Genomic DNA, 20359 nt, shown 5'->3' with positions numbered 1-20359 from the left:
AGATACATAGATATATAGATAGACAGATGTTAGGTAGTGCTAAATGCTATCTAGAAAAATAAAGCAAGGTGATTAGGTAGAGAGTAATGGGTCCTGCTTTAGATAGGTACAGAAGTCTCAGTCTTAGAGCTAAGATTCAGGTGTAGGAATGTTTAGAAACCTTGATTTTAGTTATATTTTTATCAATAATAACCAATTTTTATAGTACTTTACATACAATATGATTTTTATTACAATAGCTTGAGATATAATGTATCATTAGCTCAGTTTTACAGAGGAATAAACTAAGACTTAGAGAAATTAAAAAGTTCTTAAACAATCAAGCTTGTAGAGCTAATAAAGGATAGAGACAGGACTGAAGCCCAGGTCCTCCAGAATCCAGGTGCATGTTCCTGCAACTCAACTATGCTGCATATTCCTTTATTAAGTTCTCTTGTATACCTACTTAAGCAAAACTGCCAGTGAACTATTTTTCCTCCCTCAGTTCCAGCGTCTCGCCCCATCCTCACCATCAGGGCTTCCGGGGCCCAGGCTGTGGTGGGGGACCTGCTGGAGCTTCACTGTGAGTCCCTGAGAGGCTCCTTTCCGATCCTGTACTGGTTTTATCACGAGGATGACACCTTGGGGAACAGCTCGGCCCACTCTGGAGGAGGGGCATCCTTCAACCTCTCTCTGACTACAGAACATTCTGGCAACTACTCATGTGAGGCTGACAATGGCCTGGGGGCCCAGCGCAGTGAAGTGGTGACATTCAGTGTTACAGGTAAGTTAGTAGTACCTGGGCTAGAGGTCACCATTATGGTAAATAAAATAGTTATCTGGGTTTTGAACACGCACCCCAAGGCTTGGGACTTCTGGAGATTGGTACTGATTTTATATGGGAGAGGGAAAGGAAATACATTTTAATCTTAGATGCTGGCAAATACCTTTCATGTGCTATAGTTTTGAAAATTACAAATGACACTACAGGAGGAATCAGAAACTGGAACATACCCACTCTACTTGCATGATTTTGTCTATATCCAAAACCTGTGCCACTGGAACTCAAGTACAGCTCCCTCCACTCAGGAACTTCCAGGAACAGAACAGGCCTTACCACTGCGGGAGTCATGGGGCTGGTGCTCAGCATCCTCAGCCTTGCTGCTGCTACTGCTGCTGCTGCTGCTGCTCTGCTGCATTATGCCAGGGCCCAAAGGAAACCAGGTGGGTGTCTAGGTCCTACCCTGTGATGTGATTTTGCCGTTGCTATAATAATTTGAAGTTGTCTGGTGTACCCTATAAAAGGTCAATTACTCCTTTCCAAGTACTAGGCCCTCAGTTCCACTACTCACTGTCACTCTGTAGGCAACTGTAGCAAAAACAATAGAATAAACTTCTCAATAAAATTTTTAACTGGTGTTTAATTTGAGATTTATATTAGGTAGCAGAGTTTTGCTTCCAATTAAAAATTAGAAAATTAATTAACTCATGTTCTATCTCCCTAAGAAAGTCCTTCATTCATAACAAAAAATAAATAAATGATCGTAGAGGTGACCATAAACTCCAAGGTATATTTGAATACCAGCTAAATATAGTGAAATTGGATAAAATAAATAAAGAACGCCAAAAATGAGATTAAAAGTTCAATTTCCGATTGTTGTTAGTATATAGAAACACAACTAATTTTAATATTAATTTTATATCCTGAAATTTTGCTAGACTCACTTATTAGTTCAGTATCTCTTTTGTAGATTTCATCAGATGTACTATATAGATGATCATGTTGTCTGCAAATAAAGATAGTTTAACTCTTTCCTTTCCAATCTTAATTTCTTTTACTTCTTGTTCTTGCTTAATTGCACTGATTAGAACCTTCTGTACAATGTTGAGTACAAGTGGTGAGAGAAAATATCCTTATCACATTCCAGATCTTAGGGGGAAAGTATTCAATCTCTCCCCATTACAGATTACTTTAGCCATGGGTTTTTTTGATGCTGTTTATCTGCTGGAGGAAGTCCCTCCTATTCCTAATTTGCTGAGAGATTTTACACAAATAAATTTTTGTAAAATGATTTTTCTACATTTATTGAGATAATAATGTGATTTTTTTTAGTCTATTGATAAGGTGAATTGTGAATGTTGAAGCAGCCTTATATTTCTGGGGTCAACCCAACTGGATCATGATTGTTGATATGATTTCCTAAAATTTTGCAAAGGATATTTACATCCATGTTTATGAGGAATATTGGTTGCTAGCTTTCATTTCTAGAAATGCCTTTTTATGATTTGGTATCAAAGGAATACTCACTTAGTTACCACTTCCAGGATTTTTCATTCATTTTTATATAGCCATATTTTCACCTGGTATCAATTTTGTTCTTCCTGAAGGACTTTTTTTTTTAATGTTTCTTACAGTATGAATGTCTGCCAGTGAGTTTGATTTATAATGTTTCTCAATTCCTCTATATCCTTACTGATTTTTTTGTCTATCTGATCTATCAATTATTGAAATAGTGAAATTAAAATCTTTAACTGTAATTGTGAATTTATCCATTTCTTCTGCAATTCTATCAAGTTTTGCTTCCAGAATTTGGAGTTACTCATTATTAGGTTGATAAGTGTTGAGAATTTTCATGTTTTTGATGAATTATCCACTTTATCCTTATGAAATGACCCTCTGTATCCCTGGTTGAATCACTTACTGTGAAAGTCTTTGTCTAATATTAATATATTAATATAATTATTGTTAGCATGTGATTTTTTTCCATCCTTTTACTTTTAGCCTATTTTTACCCCCATATTTAAAGTTAATTTTTAATAGATACCATGCACCTAATTCTTGTGGGGTTTTTTTAGTTTAATATTATAGTCTGCCTTTAAAATGAGGTGTTTAGAATTATTGATATGATTAGGTTTCATGTCTATTTTGCTGTTTGCTTTCTATTTGTCACATCTATTTTTTTGCTTTACTTTGACTTATTTTTGGAATAATTTAGTGGTTTTTTAATTCTACTTTACTTCCTTTGTTAGCATAATAGCAATAACTTTTTTAAAATTTTCGACCTTTATTTTAGATGTAAGGGGTAAATGTGTGGATTTATTACATGGTTATATTGCATGATATTGAGATTTGGGGTACAGATCCTGCCACCCAGATAGTAAGCATAGTACCCAATAGGTAGTTTTTCAACTCATGCATTCCTCCCCATCTCCCCCATCTAGTAGTCCACAGTGTCTGTTGTTCCCATGTTTATGTCCATGTTTACTCAATGTTTAGTCCCACTTATAAATGAGAACATGTGGTATTTGATTTTCTGTTCTTGTGTTAGTTGGTTTATGATTATGACCTCCAATTAAATCCATGTTGCTGCAAAAGACATGATTTCATTTTTGATGGCTGTGTAGTATTCCATAGTGTATATGTACCACATTTTCATCATCCAGTCTACCACTGGTGGGCACCTAGGTTGATACCATATCTTTGCTATTGTGAGTAGTATGGCAATGAACATATGAGTGCATGAGTGCATGTGTCTTTTTTTTTTTTTTTTTTTTTTTTTTTGAGTTGAAGTCTTGCTCTGTAGCCCAGGCTGAAGTGCAGGGGCGCGATCCCGGCTCACTGCAAGCTCCACCTCCCGGGTTCCCGCAATTCTCCTGCCTCAGCCTCTCGCCTAGCTGGGACTACAGGCGCCCACCACCAGGCCTGGTTAATTTTTTGCATTTTTAGTAGAGACTAAAATTAGCCAGGATGGTCTCGATCTCCTGACCTCGTGATCTGCCCACCTCGGCCTCCCAAAGTGCTAGGATTACAGGCATGAGCTACCGCACACAGCCGCATGTATCTTTTTCACAGAATGATTTATTTTATTGTGGGTGCATACCAACAATGGAATTACTAGGTTGAATGGTCGCTCTATTATAAGTTCTTTGAGAAGTCTCCAAACTCCTTTCCACAGTGGCTAAACTAACTTAAATTCCCAACAGTGTATAAGCATTCCCTTTTCTCCTCAGTCTCACCAGCACCTATTGTTTTCTACCTTTTAAATACTAGCCATTCTGACTGGTGTGAGATGGTACCTGATGGTGGTTTTGATTTTCATTTCTCTGGAGATTAGTGATGTTGAGCATTTTTTCATGTTTGTTGGTTGGCCGCTAGTTTGACTTCTTTTGAGAAGTGTCTGTTCATGTCCTTCACTTATATTTTAATGGGGTTATTTGGTTTTTGCTTGTTGATTTGTTTAAGTTCCTTACAGGTCTCAACATTAGACTTCTGTCAGATACATAGTTTCCTAATATTTTCCCCATTCTATAGGTTGTCTGTTTACTCTGTTGATAATTTCTTTTGCTGTACAGAAGCTCTTTAGTTTACTTAAGTCACACTTGTCAATTTTTGTGTTAGTTGCAATTACTTTGGGAACTTAGCCAAAAATTCTTTGCCAAAGCTGATGTCAAGAAGCGAATTTCCTAAGTTTTCCTCCAGGAATTTTATAGTTTGGAGTCCTACATTTAAATCTTTGATCCATCCTGAATTAAGTTTTGTATATGGTGAAAAGTAGGGGTCTAGTTTCAATCTTCTGCATATGGCTAGCCAGTTATCCCAGTACCATTTGTTGAATAGAGAGTCATTTCCCCATTGCTTATTTTTGTTAGCCTTGGCAAAGATCAGATGGTTGTAGGTGTGAATCTTTATTTCTGAGTTTTCTATTCCATTCCATTGGTCTATGTGTCTGTTTTTGTATCAGTACTATACTATTTTGATTACTGTAGGCTTCTAGTATGGTTTGGAGTTGTGGGGTGTGATGCCTCCAGCTTTGTTGTTTTTGCTTAGGAATGCTTTGGCTATTTGGGCTATTTTTTGGTTCCATATGAATTTTAAAATAGATTTTTCTAATTCTTTGAAGAATGATATTGGTAATTTGATAGGAATAACATTGAATCTGTAAATTTCTTTGGGCAGTATGGCCATTTTAACAATATTAATTCTTCCAATCTATGAACATGCAATGTTTTTCCATTTATTTGTGTTGTCTTTGATTTATTTCAGTATTTTTTAATAGTTCTCACAGAGACTTTTTACCTTCTTTGTTAGCTGTATTCCTAGGTATTTCATTTTCTTTGTGGCTATTCAAAATGGAATTGTCCATTGGTTTAACTCTCGGCCTGACTTTGTTGGTGTATAGAAATGCTACTGGTTTTCATACCTTAATTTTGCGTCCTGAAACCTTACTCTTGGCAGAGTCTTGAGGGTTTTCAAGGTAGAGAGTCATGCAGTCAGCAAAAAGAGATGATTTGACTTATTTACCTATTTGGGTGCCTTTTATTTCTTTCTCTTGCCCGATTGCTCTGGCTAGGACTTTCAGTACTGTCTTGAATGAGTGTGGTAATAGTGGACATGCATAGTTGTTTCCCTTTTTCATTAATTAAAATTTTTTTTATTTCTGCATTAATTTTGATCTTCATCCAGGAATTATTCAGGAGTAAATTGTCTAATTTCCATGTATTTGTGTAGTTTTGAGAGATCTTCTTGATATTTATTTCTGTTTTTATTGCACTGTAGTCTAGAAGTGTACTTGGTATGATTTTTAAAAAATGTATTGATATCTGCTTTATGGCCGAGCCTGTGGCTGAACCTAGGATATGTTCCCCATACAGGTGAGAAGAATGTATATTCCGTAATTGCTGGATAGAATATTCTGTAGATGTGTGTTAGGTCTATTTGGTCAAGTGTCAAGTTTAAGTCCAGGGTTTCTTTGTCAGTTTTCTGCCTTGATGATCTGTCTAACTCTGTCAGTGGGATATTGAAATCTGCCACTATTATTGTGTGACTGTCCAGGATTTTTGTAGATCAAGAACTTGTTTTATGAATCTGGGTGCTGCGATGTTGGGTGCATATATATTTAGAATAGTTAAGTTTTCTTGTTGGAAGTGATAATTATTTGTTTTGTTACTCTGGTGATTGCTTTAGGGTTTATAGTATATATCTTCAACTTATTGCTATTTTCAAGTGATATTATATTACTTATAGAAGGCTAGTCATACCTCCTACTTCCAAAATTACTTTTCTTTTTTTCCTCTCATTGTTTATCTGGGATGCCATTTTCTAATCTGTAACATACTAAAAGAAGACAATTGAATCTCAGTGTTGAGTTTGTCAGTCAGCACAGCACCAGGAGAGAAAACTGACAATCATTTCACATGATCCATGTGAATAGGAGCCCAGGTGGTCTGTCCCCCAGACTTAGGGGGAGTGTTATTTTAAATAACAAACTCACTAAGGAATTAGGATAGTTCACCAAGCAGAGGGTCTGTGCTCTTCTTTTCTCAAAATCTTGCTGACTGTACCTCCTCATAGCAAAGTATCCCTTCTGATCATTGGCAAGACTTCTCAGGAAGAAGCTCAGACCTTCTAAATTTTTCTAAAAGTGAAGGACTCTGCTCCTTGCCTGAGTGAATCACTCCTAAAAAGAATGATAGGTTTATTGACTCTACGGTAAATCTGGCTATGTTGAAATTCCAGTAATAAAACTTGCCAACTTGATATTAGGCAAACAAATTAAACTCACTAAACTTCAGTTTCTTCATCTATGAAGTGGTTATAATAATAGCAGTATCTACCTTTTAGGTACTATGACACAACCTAGGTAAACTGCTTAGTGCAGTGCTGGCCCATATGTCTTTAAGGAATATTAGCTTTTATAATAAATAGCCACCTGTCTAGGTCTCAGTTTTCTCTTTTACAAATAAGGAGATAGACTGACTCCCAGATGCATTCTGGGTCTGAGCTAACCACCCACAGGAAAGATACTGGTTATTAACTGACGTGAACTGTGGTTGCTCTGAGGAGATTCAGGACCAGATCCTGATCATACCCCTCTAGCTTAACTCAGGAGGCCCACTTCCTGAGGAACAGGGAGTTACTCAGTTATTTTTCATGAGAGTCAAGGCTGCTATGTTTATTTTGAGTAATGACTTGTGTTCTCTAAGCCAATGAGACCAATATAGAGCCACAGATTTTAAAAAGGCAAAGGACAAGGATGGGAACCGGGGATAAGGCTTGTATTGGGGCAAGCTTGAAAGATTCAATATTTCAGTGATGATGGAAACCTGCCATATTTTTAAGTCTGATAGATTTGGCTTCAAGGATAGACTTCTAACTTCTAAAATTGTCAATTTGTTATTTTTAAGTCCTCAATATACATACTTTGTTCAGTTGTTTAACAAATCTTTGTTGAATATTTTTAACTGGTGGCCATGGCATCAGGAATAAAAAAAAAAATTTAAGATGAGGTTTACAGCCTCAAGTAGCACATCCTTTCATGAAAGAGAGGAGGGAAACAGAAATAAATAATTACAAAACAATATAGTAATTTTAATATTACATGGTCTTATGTGCACGGAGACAGTTTACTTAATCCAGCCTGTTGGCATGCTCTGGAAAAAAAGATAAATTGGAGTTAACCAAGTGAAAGAGAAGGAGAGAAGAGGTGTGGAAAAGCCATTGCATACCCAAACGATTTGCAGTTTAGTGTTGCTGGAATAGACTTGCAGGGGTGAGGGGTCACAGTTAGAGAAAGAGAAGGTAGAGTTTATCATGGTGGTCCCATTGATTCATATTAGTGAAGGAATTCTGTATCAATTTTAAGCATCCCTTGGCCCCTCTAGGCCTCAGTCTCCTTATTTCCACCTTGTAGGGCTGCAGTCAGGATGAAGAAGTGGGTTTACGGGGAGCACCTGACCCAGGTTGTGACCGAATAGGTTGCTATTCACCTTAGAGTTGCTATTCACCTATTACTGATGGAAAAATGATTCAGAATAAGTGTGATTCTAGGCAAATGCCTTTCAAGACCCCACGTTCCTCACCTATAACATAACATAGGGGGAAGAAGGAGGGTAGAACTGGATAATCCTTGAGATTTGCCATAGCTTAGATCTAGAATGAATCTGATTTCTAGGAAAAGACATTCTAACAGAGAGTTCGTTATCTACACAGCTCACTTACTACCCAACCTTCCTTTGTTTGTTTTGCAGGAGGACTTTCTGCCACTGGAACATCTAGGTGAGGTGTCTGCTTCTTGTGCTGCCAACATTTTCATGATTTATTTATATGCACAAGACTTGTTTATGTTTTTTTTTAAATATATGAATGGATTTCCTAGTAGCATTTTTACATTCTTACAAAATAAAAAAGTAGATATAAGTGAATGTCACTTTAACTTATATTTAACTTATATTTGTGAACGATATTCACTGTGTCCACTTAAACACAGAATACATGTTATTGGCTATCTATGTTAATTTATCTACTTCCTTAAATGTGTTCCAGCAGAGACTTGACCACTAATGTCTTAATGGCATTACCTTTCATAGGGCTACAGGGCATTCATTTCCTTCTTCCTCATTCCTCCACTCATTTGGGAAATTATTACTGAATGCTGGCAATGTTCAATTCGCAATATTAACTGCAGAAGGAAATGAAATTGGAAAAAATCCACTTTACTTGAAGAGCTCGCATGGCATCTGGCAGTAAAGGTAGATTATTGTAATATGAGGTGGAAAATTGAAAGAGACCTTTTACAAAAGACAAGGTTTAAGTCCTGTAAGAATGCAGAGGTCTTTGCATTTCAGTGTTTAATCATTTACATCTTCAAAAATAACATTTAAAATTAGTCAAATATGAGTTTTTGCCTTTCAAAGAAGCGCTGAGGCTGGCTTGCCCTCTGGCCTTGCCTTGGCTGTCCTGTTTTGTAATGCTTCCCTAGGCTTCATCTTGTGCTATACGTCTTCTGATACTTTATCAAAAGAGCCAAACAGAAGCAGACACAATATTTTTACTTGAATCATGCTGTACTGGAAGACTTCTGGGATACCGATTTCCCTGAAATTCTGTGTAACCCACAGATACTTTTTTATCCATTTTCTCTCCCCCTCTGTCACAGTCACAGTCCTAGTGAGTGCCAGGAGCCTTCCTCATCCAGGCCTTCCAGGATAGACCTTCAAGAGCCCACTCACTCTAAACCACTAGCCCCAATGGAGCTGGAGCCAATGTACAGCAATGGTGAGGACTCCCTAGGGGGCAGATGGCTCCAGGGAGGAGCCAGGGAGGGAAGAGAGATTGAATAACAGCCCGTGGCCCTGTCACAAATTTAAAAATGACATTTCTAACACTAGACTGGGAATAGAAGGTGGTTATGAATTTGATGATTGGGAAGTAGAGTCTAGAATATGAGCTCTTGACTGCAACCAACTATGATACCTTCTCTCACAGTAAATCCTGGAAATAGCAACCTGATTTATTCCCACATCTGGAGCATCCAACACACAAAAGGAAATTCAGGTGAGATGCTTTTCAGGCAAATAGAGGTGAGGTGGCAGTGTTTTATTGAAACCAGTAAGGGGTCTTTGATCAGAGTCATTTCAAGTACAAGTACAACATGCAAGGCATTACTTGTCTCCCATATTGTCAGTTGTAGAATCTATCCATTTCTTCTTATTTTTACACACTGCCACCGTGATCCCATAAATTCTTTGAGGACAGACACTGTGACTTTTTCACTAATGTATTCACAGCATTTAGCCCAATGCTTGGAAACTGCAAGCCCCCTAAAATACTGTTTGAATTAATGAGTGAATAATCAAATGTGTAGACAATTGTCATTCTTTTAACTGGTCTCTTTATTTCTACTACTGTTCTCCTCCAGCCTTCCCACAATCTACTTCCAGCATGATCCCTTTGAGGTGCTCTATTGTTCACATCAGTGCCTAAATTAACTGCCCTCACTGACACCCATTCCAAAGCATGATCTTTGCCTTCTGCACACTGGCTCCTCCTGCAAGCTTTGCCTAATGTTCTTCCTCTAGCCATACTGAACTCTTGGCATCTTTATGCTTGGTGCTCATGTTTCTTACTGTTCCTGAAATGTCCTTGCTTCTAGTCTACTTGGTGATCCCTACTCATATTTCAAGACATAGCTCAGGTAACACAGTGAAACTTACACTGATGCCAACTACCCTTTCCATATTCTAACCTGGGAGGAGCCATTTATTCTTTATGGCAACAACATAGTTCAATATGTATTTCTGTCTTGGTGCTCATAATGCTTGTTGCAATTATTTCTATATCCATTTCTACCCTTCAAAATTGTAGGATTCTTGATCACATGAACTGAGTTTCTGTCATTCATTTATTTATTTATTTATTTATTTATTTATTTATTTATTTATTTATTTATTTATTTTTTGAGATAGGATCTCACTCTGTCACCCAGGCTGGAGTGCAGCAGTGCAATCTTGGCTCATTTCAACCTCTGCCTCCTGGGTTCAAGGGATTCTCCTGCTTTAGCCTCCTAAGTAACTGGGATTACAGGCGTGCATCACCATGCCCAGCTAAATTTTGTGTTTTTAGTAGAGACAGGGTTTCACTATGTTTTTCAGGAGTTTCTATCATTTCTATCTCCTTATACCTTACCTAATGCCTAATAGAAGGCCATTGCTTAATGAATGCTTATTGGCTGCACAAATAAATAAAAGAGATACAAAGAACCCCTTGGAAAGGTAGAAAACACACACACACTAAATTTTCTCACTGTTCCAATGCAACTCTTTGGCTTCCTGGGAAATTGCCATGTGGCCTTAGAATGCCAATCTCCTCTCTGGCCTCTTCCAATTTCCCTGTGCAAAGTGAAGTGACTCATATCTGCCTCCTTCTCCCAGAGGATCAATACAGCCCTAGAAGTCTGCAGTGGATTGGGGATGGTTGCCCCTCTGGGGTTAGAATGAGCAGAGGAGCAAGAAGGAAACTGTCATGAAAGTATTTCTGGGTATTTGGTGGGCAGAGGAAAGTCTTTGTTAGTGTTTGTGCTTGGGGGAGTACTTTTTCTATGTGGGTTTGGAAGAGTCCAACAGAGGAAACAGTCAAGAGATCAAGCAAATCAAGAAGATTGGCTTGGAATGCAGTGTGCGTAGGTTGCAAGTTGGATTATACTGCCCACAGTTTAATACTTTTCTTTGCTACTCTTACCCAACAGCTAATTGTCCAACGATGCATCAAGAGCATAAGGTGAGTCACATTTCTTGGCTTTCTTCCCTCTCTGGCTTTCCTCTCCTGTATTTAGGTACTTACCTTTTGTGTTTTTTTTCCACCAGGAACTCACAGTCCTCTATTCAGAACTGAAGAAGAAACACCCAGATGACTCTGCAGGGGAGGCTCGCAGCAGAGGCAGGGCCCATGAAGATGATGAAGAAAACTATGAGAATATTCCACGTGTATTACTGGCCTCAGACCACTAGCCCCTTACCCAGAGTGGCCCACAGGAAACAGCCTGCACCATTTTTTTTCTGTTCTCTCCAACCACACATCATCCATCTCTCCAGACTGCCTCCTATGACGCTGGGCTGCAGGGGATGTGAGGCTGCGCAAAAGGTCTCCAAATCTCCTCTGTGCCTGAGTCTGTGTGTTCCCTAGGAAAAGAATGGGCAGCCTCTGAGCAAGCACTGTGTTATTTTCACAGTGGAGACTCATGGCAAGGCAAGAAGGCCCTCAGCTCCTAGGGCTGTCGAATAGAGGAGGAGAGAGAAATGGTCTAGCCAGGGTTACAAGGGCACACTCATGACCATTTGATCCAAGTGTGATTGAAAGCTGTTAATGTACTCTCTGTATAAACAATTTGCTCCAAATATCGTTTCCTTTTTTGTGTGTGTGGCTGGTAGTGGCATTGCTGATGTTTTGGTATATATGCTGTATCCCTGCTACCCTATTGGGAACAACCATAAGAAGTTATAGAACAAGATTTTAAGGTGACTCTATCTAAAGTGTATTTTTGTACATACAGGGTGACATTCCCAATCAAATTACCCTTAGTTATGATGAAAAATAACCTCAGCATTTCATTAAAGGCTCTGCTAGTTTAATATGTGACCTCTATCCCTACTACAAAGACCTTATGTGTAAAAAATCACATTAATTGTAATTTTTGCTTCATGACATAGTCTCATCATTTTCCATACATGATAGATTTCTAGTCAGTCAGTTTTATTATTATAAATAAATAATGTAATGTCCTCCATTACTACCAGCAAAGCCAGCTAAGCCACAGCTGCTGGCCTCAAAAAATGTGATGATCAATTCACACTGCTCCCACTGGCCTCTGTTACCCTTATCCTGGCCTTTGAGAGCAGGGCACAATGTCCTGCCTATACTGAGATGCTGATCTCTGCCAGTTCGTGTTCATATTGGCATTAAAATTTTAAGTTCCCTTGAAGAGGGAGCAGGCAAATGTCTCTGTCTTCTGTGTGATACACTCTGCTGTTTTTTTCTCTATGGTAAAAACATATAAACAGGTTTGTGTATCAACCACCACACTGTACATGGGGGCTCTCCTCCTTTCAAACCTTGCTGCTGATTTGGAATTACCTTGCCAGGTCCCTTTGTGCCTTATAGTGAACTTTCTCTAAGGGACCTGTCATCTTTTATCATTGTTTATCCATTTTCTAGATTCTGAACCCAGGAAAGGACAAAGTTCAAGATTTTCCATGTCTTTGTAACACTTAACCCTGTTCAAATCAGAGTATGTGAGTGGAAAGAGGAGTGAGTCCTAACTGTACATTTCAGATATAACAAAAGTGCAAATTCTGATTGCCCTGTAAAATGAATTATTCTCAGCATTGCTCTACTTGACTTTTCCGTTTGAATTCACAACTAAAAACCCATAGCCCAGAAATCTAAAAAACAGTAATTTTAATGGAGCCTTTGAAAATAAAAGACCATTGGAAAAAGTACCAGTTTCCACTGTTTTTCTCACACTTACCCTTTTAGTATATCTTTACATCAGAATCTATTCTCACTCATGGTTTACCAAAGATAAAGCCACATGAGAAGCTTAGGTTTCGTCACTAAAGTATATTAAAAAGGTTATTTTAATTTTATCAAGATCAGATTTGGGTGGGGACACAGAGTGAAACCATATCATTCTGCCCCTGACCTCTTCCAAATCCCATGTTTTAACATTTCAAAATACAATCATGCCTTCCCCATAGTCCCTTAAATTCTTAACTCATTCCAGCCTTAACACAAAAAGCCAAGTCCAAAGTCTCATCTGAGACAAGGCAAGTCCCTTCCAACTAGGAGCCTGTGAAATTAAAAGCAATCAGTTACTTCCAAGATACAATGGGGGTGCAGTCATTGGATAAATGCTTCAATTTTAAATGGGAGAAATTGGCCAAAACAAAGGGGCTACAGGTCCCATGCAGGTCCAAAATTCAATGGGGCAGTCATTACATCTTAAAGCTCCAACATAATCTCCTTTGACTCCATGTCACATATCCAGGGCACACTGATGCAAAGAGTGGGCTTCCATGGCCTTGGGCAGCTCTGCCCCTGTGACTTTGCAGGGTACAGCCCCCACCCTAGCTGCTTTCATGGCTGTCATTGAGTGTCTGAGCTTTTCCAGGTGCACGATGCAAGCTGTCAGTGAACCTACAATTCTGGGATTTAGAGGATGCTGGGCTTCTTCTCACAGCTCTACTAGGCAGTGTCCCAGTAGGGATTCTGTGTGGGGGCTCCAACCCCACATTTCCTTTCTGCACTGCACTAGCAGAGCTTCTCCATGAGTACTTCATCCCTGCAGCAGACATCTGCCTGGACATCCAGGAGTTTCCATACATCCTCTGAAATCTAGGCAGAGATTCCCAAACCTCAGTTCTTAAGTTCTGTGCACCTGCAGGCCCAAGACCACATGGAAGCCACTAAGGGTTAGGGCTTTCACCCTTTGAAGCAATGGCATAAACTGTATGTTGGCCCCTTTAGCCACAGCTGGGATGCAGGACACCAAGTTCTGAGACTGCACAAAGCAGCAAAGCCCTGGGCCTGGCCTGTGAAACCAAGTTTTCATCATAGGCCTACCAGCCTGTGATGAGAGGGGCTTCTCTGAAGACCTCTGACAGCCGTGGAGACATTTTCCCCATTGTCTTGGCAATTAACATTTGGATCCTCATTACTTATGCAAATTTCTGCCTCTGACTTGAATTTCTCCCCAGAACGGTAAGTTTTTCTTTTTTATCACATGGTCAGAAGGCAAATTTTCCAAACTTTTATGCTCTGTCACCTGTTGAACACTTTGCTGCTTACAGATTTCTTCCAGCACATACCCTAAATCATCTCTCTCAAGTTTGAAGTTCCCAAGATCTGTAGGGCAGGGGCAAAATGCCACTAGCCTTTTTGCCAAAGCAGAGAAAGAGTGACCTTTACTCCAGTACCTGATAAGTTCCTCATCTGCATCTGAGACCACCTCAGCCTAGACTTCATTGTCCACATCACTAACAGCATTTTTGTCAAAGTCATTCAACAAGCCTCTAGAAAATTCCAAACTTTCCCACATCTTCTTGTCTTCTTCTGATTCCTCCAAACTGTTCCAACCTCTGCCCATTACCCAGTTCCAAAGTCACTTCCACATTTTTGGGTATTTTTATAGCAGTGCCCCACTCCTGGTACCAACTTAATATATTAGTCCATTTTCACACTGCTATAAAGACATACCCAAGACTGAGTAATTTATTTTAAAAAGAGGTTTACTTGATTCACAGCTCCACATGACTGGGAAGCCCTCAGGAAACTTACAATCATGGAAGAAGGTGTAAGAAAAGCAAAGACCTTCTTCACATTGGCAGCAGGAAACAGCAAGTTAGCAAGAACAGGGAAGACTGCCTTATAAAACCATCAAATCCTGTGAGAACTCACTATCATGAGAACAGCATGGGGGAACTGGCCCCATAATCCAGTCACCTCCCAACAGGTCCCTCCCTTGACACATGAGAATTATGGGGATTAAAATTCAAGATGAGATTTGAGTTTGAGAGCAAAACTATATCAATGGTTTTGCATCACATAATTTTTTACAGGTGTATTCTGGAATAGTTTCTATAAATTGATCCATATTGTAAAAAAATCAAAAGAGATTTGAATAAATATATCGATGTGGCTACAAATATAGATTTAGATACTCATAGAACGGTGGAAAGTGGTTATTTCTGGTTGATAATGAACAGTATTTATTATTTTTTATTCAGACTTTGATTTCTTATAGTGCTATGTTGACAAAAGTTTTGGGAAACAGACAATTCCTCACTCTGAAGGTGAAAGAGTAATTACTAAGTCTTTTTTGGCAATCAGCAACAACATTTTTAAATGTGCATCCCTTTAGCCCTTTAATTCTACACAAGATTGTCGATAATAAAGAACAGGGTGGTTCTGAATAAATTACATCAGCAGAAAATTGGTTAAATAAATTATGGTACATATGTAATATAGAGACTATTATCACTATATAGTTATATAACCAGAAAGTCCAAAAAAGTCAAACAAAAAGGGTAAAGTGTTGATAAATCAATAAAAATTAATTATATCCATACATGCCAGTTGTAAGTTGTAGGAAATTCAATTGTTTTTAAAAAGGAGATAATATTTACAATGATAATAAAGACCATTACATTTCTAGAAGTTGACATACAGATAATAAAAAATATATAATAACATCCAAATATAAGAAATAAGGGAAAACTTGAACTAAGACAGAAAAATATCCTGGTTCTTTTAAAAAGAAGACATACACATGGCCAATGAGCTTATAAAAGTGTTAGACATCGTTAAAGAAATGCAAATCAAAACCACCATGAGATACCATCTCACCCTAGGCGGAACAGTTATTATTAAAAAGTCAAAAACTAACAGATGCTGGTGAGGTTGTGGAGAAAAGAAAATGCTTATACACTGCCGGTGGAAATGTAAATTAGTTCAGTCATTGTGGAAAGCAGTTTGGTAATTTCTCAAAGAACTTAAAACAGAATTACCATTTGAACAAGCAATCCCCTTACTGGGTATATACCCAAAAGAATATAAGTCATTCCACCAGAAAGACACACGCACATGTATGTTCACTGCAGCACTATATACAATAACAAGACATGGAATCAACCTAAATGCCCATCAACAATAGAATGGGTAAAAATTAAAATGTGGTACATATAATAATGGAATGCTATGCACCCACAAAAAAGAATGAGATCATGTCCTTTGTAGCAACATGGATGGAGCTGGAGGTCATTATCCTTAGTAAACCAACACAGGAAGAGAAAACCAAATACCGCCTATTCTCACTTTTAAGTGGGGGCTAACTTTTGAGTACATACGGACACAAAGAAGGGAACAACAGGCACCAGGGCCCACTTGAGGGTGGAGGTTGGGAGGAGGCTGAAGATCGAAAAAGAACCTGTTGGGTACTATGCTTATCACCTGAGTGACAAGATAATCTGTATGCCAAATCCCTAAGACATGCGATTTACCTATATAGCAGACCTGTGCATGTATCCCTGAACCTGAAATAAATGTTAATAAGGTTTCAAAGGGAAATAAACATATAATCAGAGCTATTCTGTTATTTGAGCAATATTCCCAAGACTTTCTATTTTTTCCAAGACCCTTGACTGAGAAGAGGGTGTCCAGAGTTGCCAACACAACTCCTCTGCTCATTGGGAAAAAATTCTCAATTATACTTGAAAAGAATAGTTCTTTTGGCTGGGCACAGTGTCTCATGTCTGTAATCCCCGAACTTTGGGAGGCCAAGGTGGGCAGATCACCTGAGGTCAGGAGTTCAAGACCAGCCTGGCCAATATGGCAAAACCCCGTCTCTATAATAATACAAAACTTAGCCGGGCATGGTGGTGGGCACCTGTAATCCCAGCTACTCAGGAGGCTGAGGCAGGAGAATTGCTCGAACCTGGGAGGCAGAGTTTGTAGTGAGTCAAGATCTTGCCATTGCACTCCAGCCTGGGCAACAATAGCAAAACTCCATCTAAAAAAAAAAAAGAAAGAAAGAAAAGAAAAAGAATCGTTCTTTCTATAAATTAGTCTATCACGAATTTTACTCTGCACAATCTGGTAATTTTTCTCTGAATGGATAAAGCCAAGCCCTAAATCTACCAAAGTTGAGCACACACTATGAGTTATGCACTATATTGAGTTTTTATATACATAAGTGCTGTGAATATAGTGCATGACTCATAGACTCACAAAAAATTCCAAGAGTTCAGTACTATGATACCTATTTAAAGATGAGACTGAGGCTCAGAGAGTTTAAATAGTTTATCCAATAGTTTATCAAATGCAAAATAAAGCAGAATCCAAACCCAGATTTGACCAACTCTGAAATCTGTGCTCGACATTGCCAAACTACATTGCCTTCTAGTTACAAGGATGATACTAGAATTCAAAAGGACCAAACAATTTTATGGAAGAAGAATGTTATGCAGTTTACTAAACAACTGGCTTAAGCATGTATAAACGATATTCAAGATTGTTCTGTTATGGACCTCTAACCCTTCCCAATAAACACGATGCAGGTTCTCTTCTTTCATTGTCTTGGTTTTGCATTGTTCATTGATCCTTTATTTCTTCCCTCAGTGATCATTTTGTATGCAATTTGCATCAAAATGACTTTTCCCTCCTGTCAGGATTTTAATGTTACTTGCAAAAATAATTCTTATTCACTCTGTTTAAAATTGCTCAAAGTACAGAATCTTTTTCATATCTGTTTTTGAAGAGGTTTGCTTTCCTGAGATGTCAATGTGAATAGAAATATTTGTGTCTCTGCAGTAATTTGTGTCTCTGTTTATCAACATATATACTATTTCTTTGTGAAACATACATCATTACTAACAAGTTTTTAAAAAATCATTCTATTTAATGGAGAGTGATTTTCTAAATAATCTGATTAAATAAACACATAGATATGTAGGTGATATATGATTAATGACAGTAAAGAGGATAGATGATGATGATAGATATGATAGCTAGCTAGCAAGATAGATAGATAGATAGATAGATAGATAGATAGATAGATAGATAGATAGATAGATAGATAGATAGATAGATACAGGTAGATATGCACAAAAGTTGTGGTCTCCGAGATATCTCCTCTGTCACAGGATCAATCATTTCCCCCCACCTTTAGCATCACAGTTTTATTCCTTAACTTCAGCACTCACTATTTGAAAGCTACTGAAGCATCAGCACTAAGCTGGCAGCAGAAGTATAGATGCAAAGTATCAACCAGTAGGCTCAAAAAAAGACATTCCTCCCATTGCTCAAAAGACTCCTCATCTATTCTTCAACCGACTGACATACGTTGAGTAACTACCATTGAAAAGATAAATAAAACAAAAGCACACTCTTGTGCTTACGTTTCAGGAAAATGGACAGAGTTATTTTTATTTATAATTTCCTCTGAGGTAGAAAGAAGTAACTGAAATTGTTAGCCTGTATCACTTGATATTACACTGAACATTTTTTTAGCTTTGAGAAAAATGAATCTTAAGAAAATAAGCTAAAAAGTTCACTGATGACCAATAAACATCAACTGATACAATTTACCAACATCACTGATTTTACATCAGCCATTGTTCATGACTAAACAACACTAGAATGCTTTGAAAACCTTAAAAATAACTCAGATATTGAAGTATGAAGTGTATTTCAAATTTTATCGCTTTTCTATTTGGTATCAATAGCTTAGACAACAGAAAGTATAATATATATAAAAATGCAATCTACTTTGAAGTTTTTAACATTAGGCAAATAAATTCAACTAGCAAACTCATTCACTGAGGAAAAATATACTTCTTCTTAAAAAGGAAAAAATACATATTTTTAAATTTTGAAATAGAATCTCATATGTCTTGTTTCCAGATCATAAGGTGCAAAATATAATCCAGAAATGTGAGTGTGGCCTTTAGAAGGATCAAGGAATTCAAGTGGAGTCTATATGTGCTCCAAATTTGCTCCAAACATTTTCCTCCTGGAGACCTCAGGAAGGATAAAGCTATTTTACAACAATAGTCCATCAACGTGGACTTCCAGAAAGGTCCTTTGAAGAACAGGCACAAACAAAGCCAGATTACAAAGACTAAAATAAATACCCAGTATATCAATGTGCAGATATCATCACACTTCCACAAAGATAAAAACCATATTGGAAAGTATGACCTCACCAAATAGATAAAATAAGGTGTCAGAGACTGACCTAAAGTGATGGAGATGTGTGATCTCTCAAATAAACAATTCAAAATAGCTAATTTAATAAAACTCAAAAAGCTTCAGGAAAACAGAGAATTGACTCAGTAACTTATCAGAGAACTTTAACAGAGTAATTGAAATAATTTTAAAAAATCAAATAGAAATTATAGAGCTGAAAACTATACAAATTAAATAAAAAATGCCATAGGGAGCATCAACAGCAGAATTAGTCAAACAGAAGTAAGAATTAGTGAGCTTGGAAACAGACTATTTGAAAATAGAAGAGAAAAAAGAAAAAAAATGACCAAAACTTAAAGGAGGTTTGAGACCAAATCAAAAAAGCAAATATTTAGGTTATTGGAGTGAAGGAGGGAATTGAGAAAAGCAAAGAGGCAGAAAGCTTATTGAAATCAATAATAACAGAAAACTTTCCAAACTTGGAGAAAGATATAAATATCAGATACAGGAAGTTCAAAGATCACCAATCAGATTCAACTCAAATAAGAATACCCCAAGACATACTATAATCAAATTCTCAAAGGTCAAAGACAAAGAGAGAATCCTGAAAGCAGTAAAAGAAAAGAAGCAAATAGCACATGAGGGAGAAGCAATATGTCTGGCAGGGGACTTCTCAGCAAAAAACCATACAGAACAGGAGAAAGTGGGGCATTATAGTCAAAATGTTGAGAGAAAAAGTTGCCAACCAAGAATCCTGTACCCAGCAAAGTTATCAATAAGAAATGAAAGAGTGGGCCAAGCACGGTGGGCGGATCACGAGGTCAGGAGTTCGAGACAAGCCTGGCCAATACAGTGAAACCCCGTCTCTAATAAAAATACAAAAATTAGCCGGACATGGTGGCATGCACCTGTAGTTCCAGCTACTCAGGAGGCTGAGGCAGGAGAATTGCTTGAACTCGGGAGGCAGAGGTTGCAGCGAGCCAAGATTGCATCACTGCACTCCAGCGTGGACAACAGAGCAAGAGACTACAAAAAAAAAGAAAGAGAAAGAAAGGAAGGAAGGAAGGAAGGAAGGAAGGAAGGAAGGAAGGAAGGAAGGAAAGAAAGAAAGAAAAAGAAAGAAATTCTTCTTCTTCCATTTGAGGGTGGAGAAAAAGAAAGAAAGAAAGAAGGAAAGAAAGGAAAGAAGAAAGAAAGAGAAAGAAAGAAAGAAAGAAAGAAAGAAAGAAAGAAAGAAAGAAAGAAAGAAAGAAAGAAAGAAAGAAAGAAGGAAGGAAGGAAGGAAGGAAGGAAGGAAGGAAGGAAGGAAGGGAAGGGAAGGAAGGAAGGAAGGAAGGAAGGAAGGAAGGAAGGAAGGAAGGA

General features: G+C 37.9%; 1 protein-coding gene across 5 annotated transcripts in view; it reads left to right on the top strand.

Moving 5' to 3' along the window:
- Positions 1-12751, top strand: part of FCRL3 (Fc receptor like 3) — a 22798-nt gene extending 10047 nt beyond the window's left edge. For 4 of the 5 annotated variants that reach the window (XM_023214126.1, XM_023214125.1, XM_023214127.1 and 1 more), the window contains 7 exons: positions 485-763; positions 1069-1203; positions 8008-8035; positions 8916-9034; positions 9245-9313; positions 11004-11035; positions 11122-12751. In XM_023214126.1, the coding sequence (XP_023069894.1) occupies positions 485-763; positions 1069-1203; positions 8008-8035; positions 8916-9034; positions 9245-9313; positions 11004-11035; positions 11122-11265 (806 nt within the window). In that variant the 3' untranslated portion in view covers positions 11266-12751. The remainder of the gene's footprint in view (positions 1-484; positions 764-1068; positions 1204-8007; positions 8036-8915; positions 9035-9244; positions 9314-11003; positions 11036-11121) is intronic. The other variant, XM_023214129.1, reaches the window with a different exon arrangement.
- Positions 12752-20359: the final 7608 nt, after the last annotated feature.

Source organism: Piliocolobus tephrosceles, chromosome 1 (assembly GCF_002776525.5).
Source record: "Piliocolobus tephrosceles isolate RC106 chromosome 1, ASM277652v3, whole genome shotgun sequence".
NCBI lineage: Eukaryota > Metazoa > Chordata > Mammalia > Primates > Cercopithecidae > Piliocolobus > Piliocolobus tephrosceles.
The sequence above is the reverse complement of the archived record's forward strand: the minus strand, read 5'-3'. Positions and strand labels throughout refer to the sequence as shown.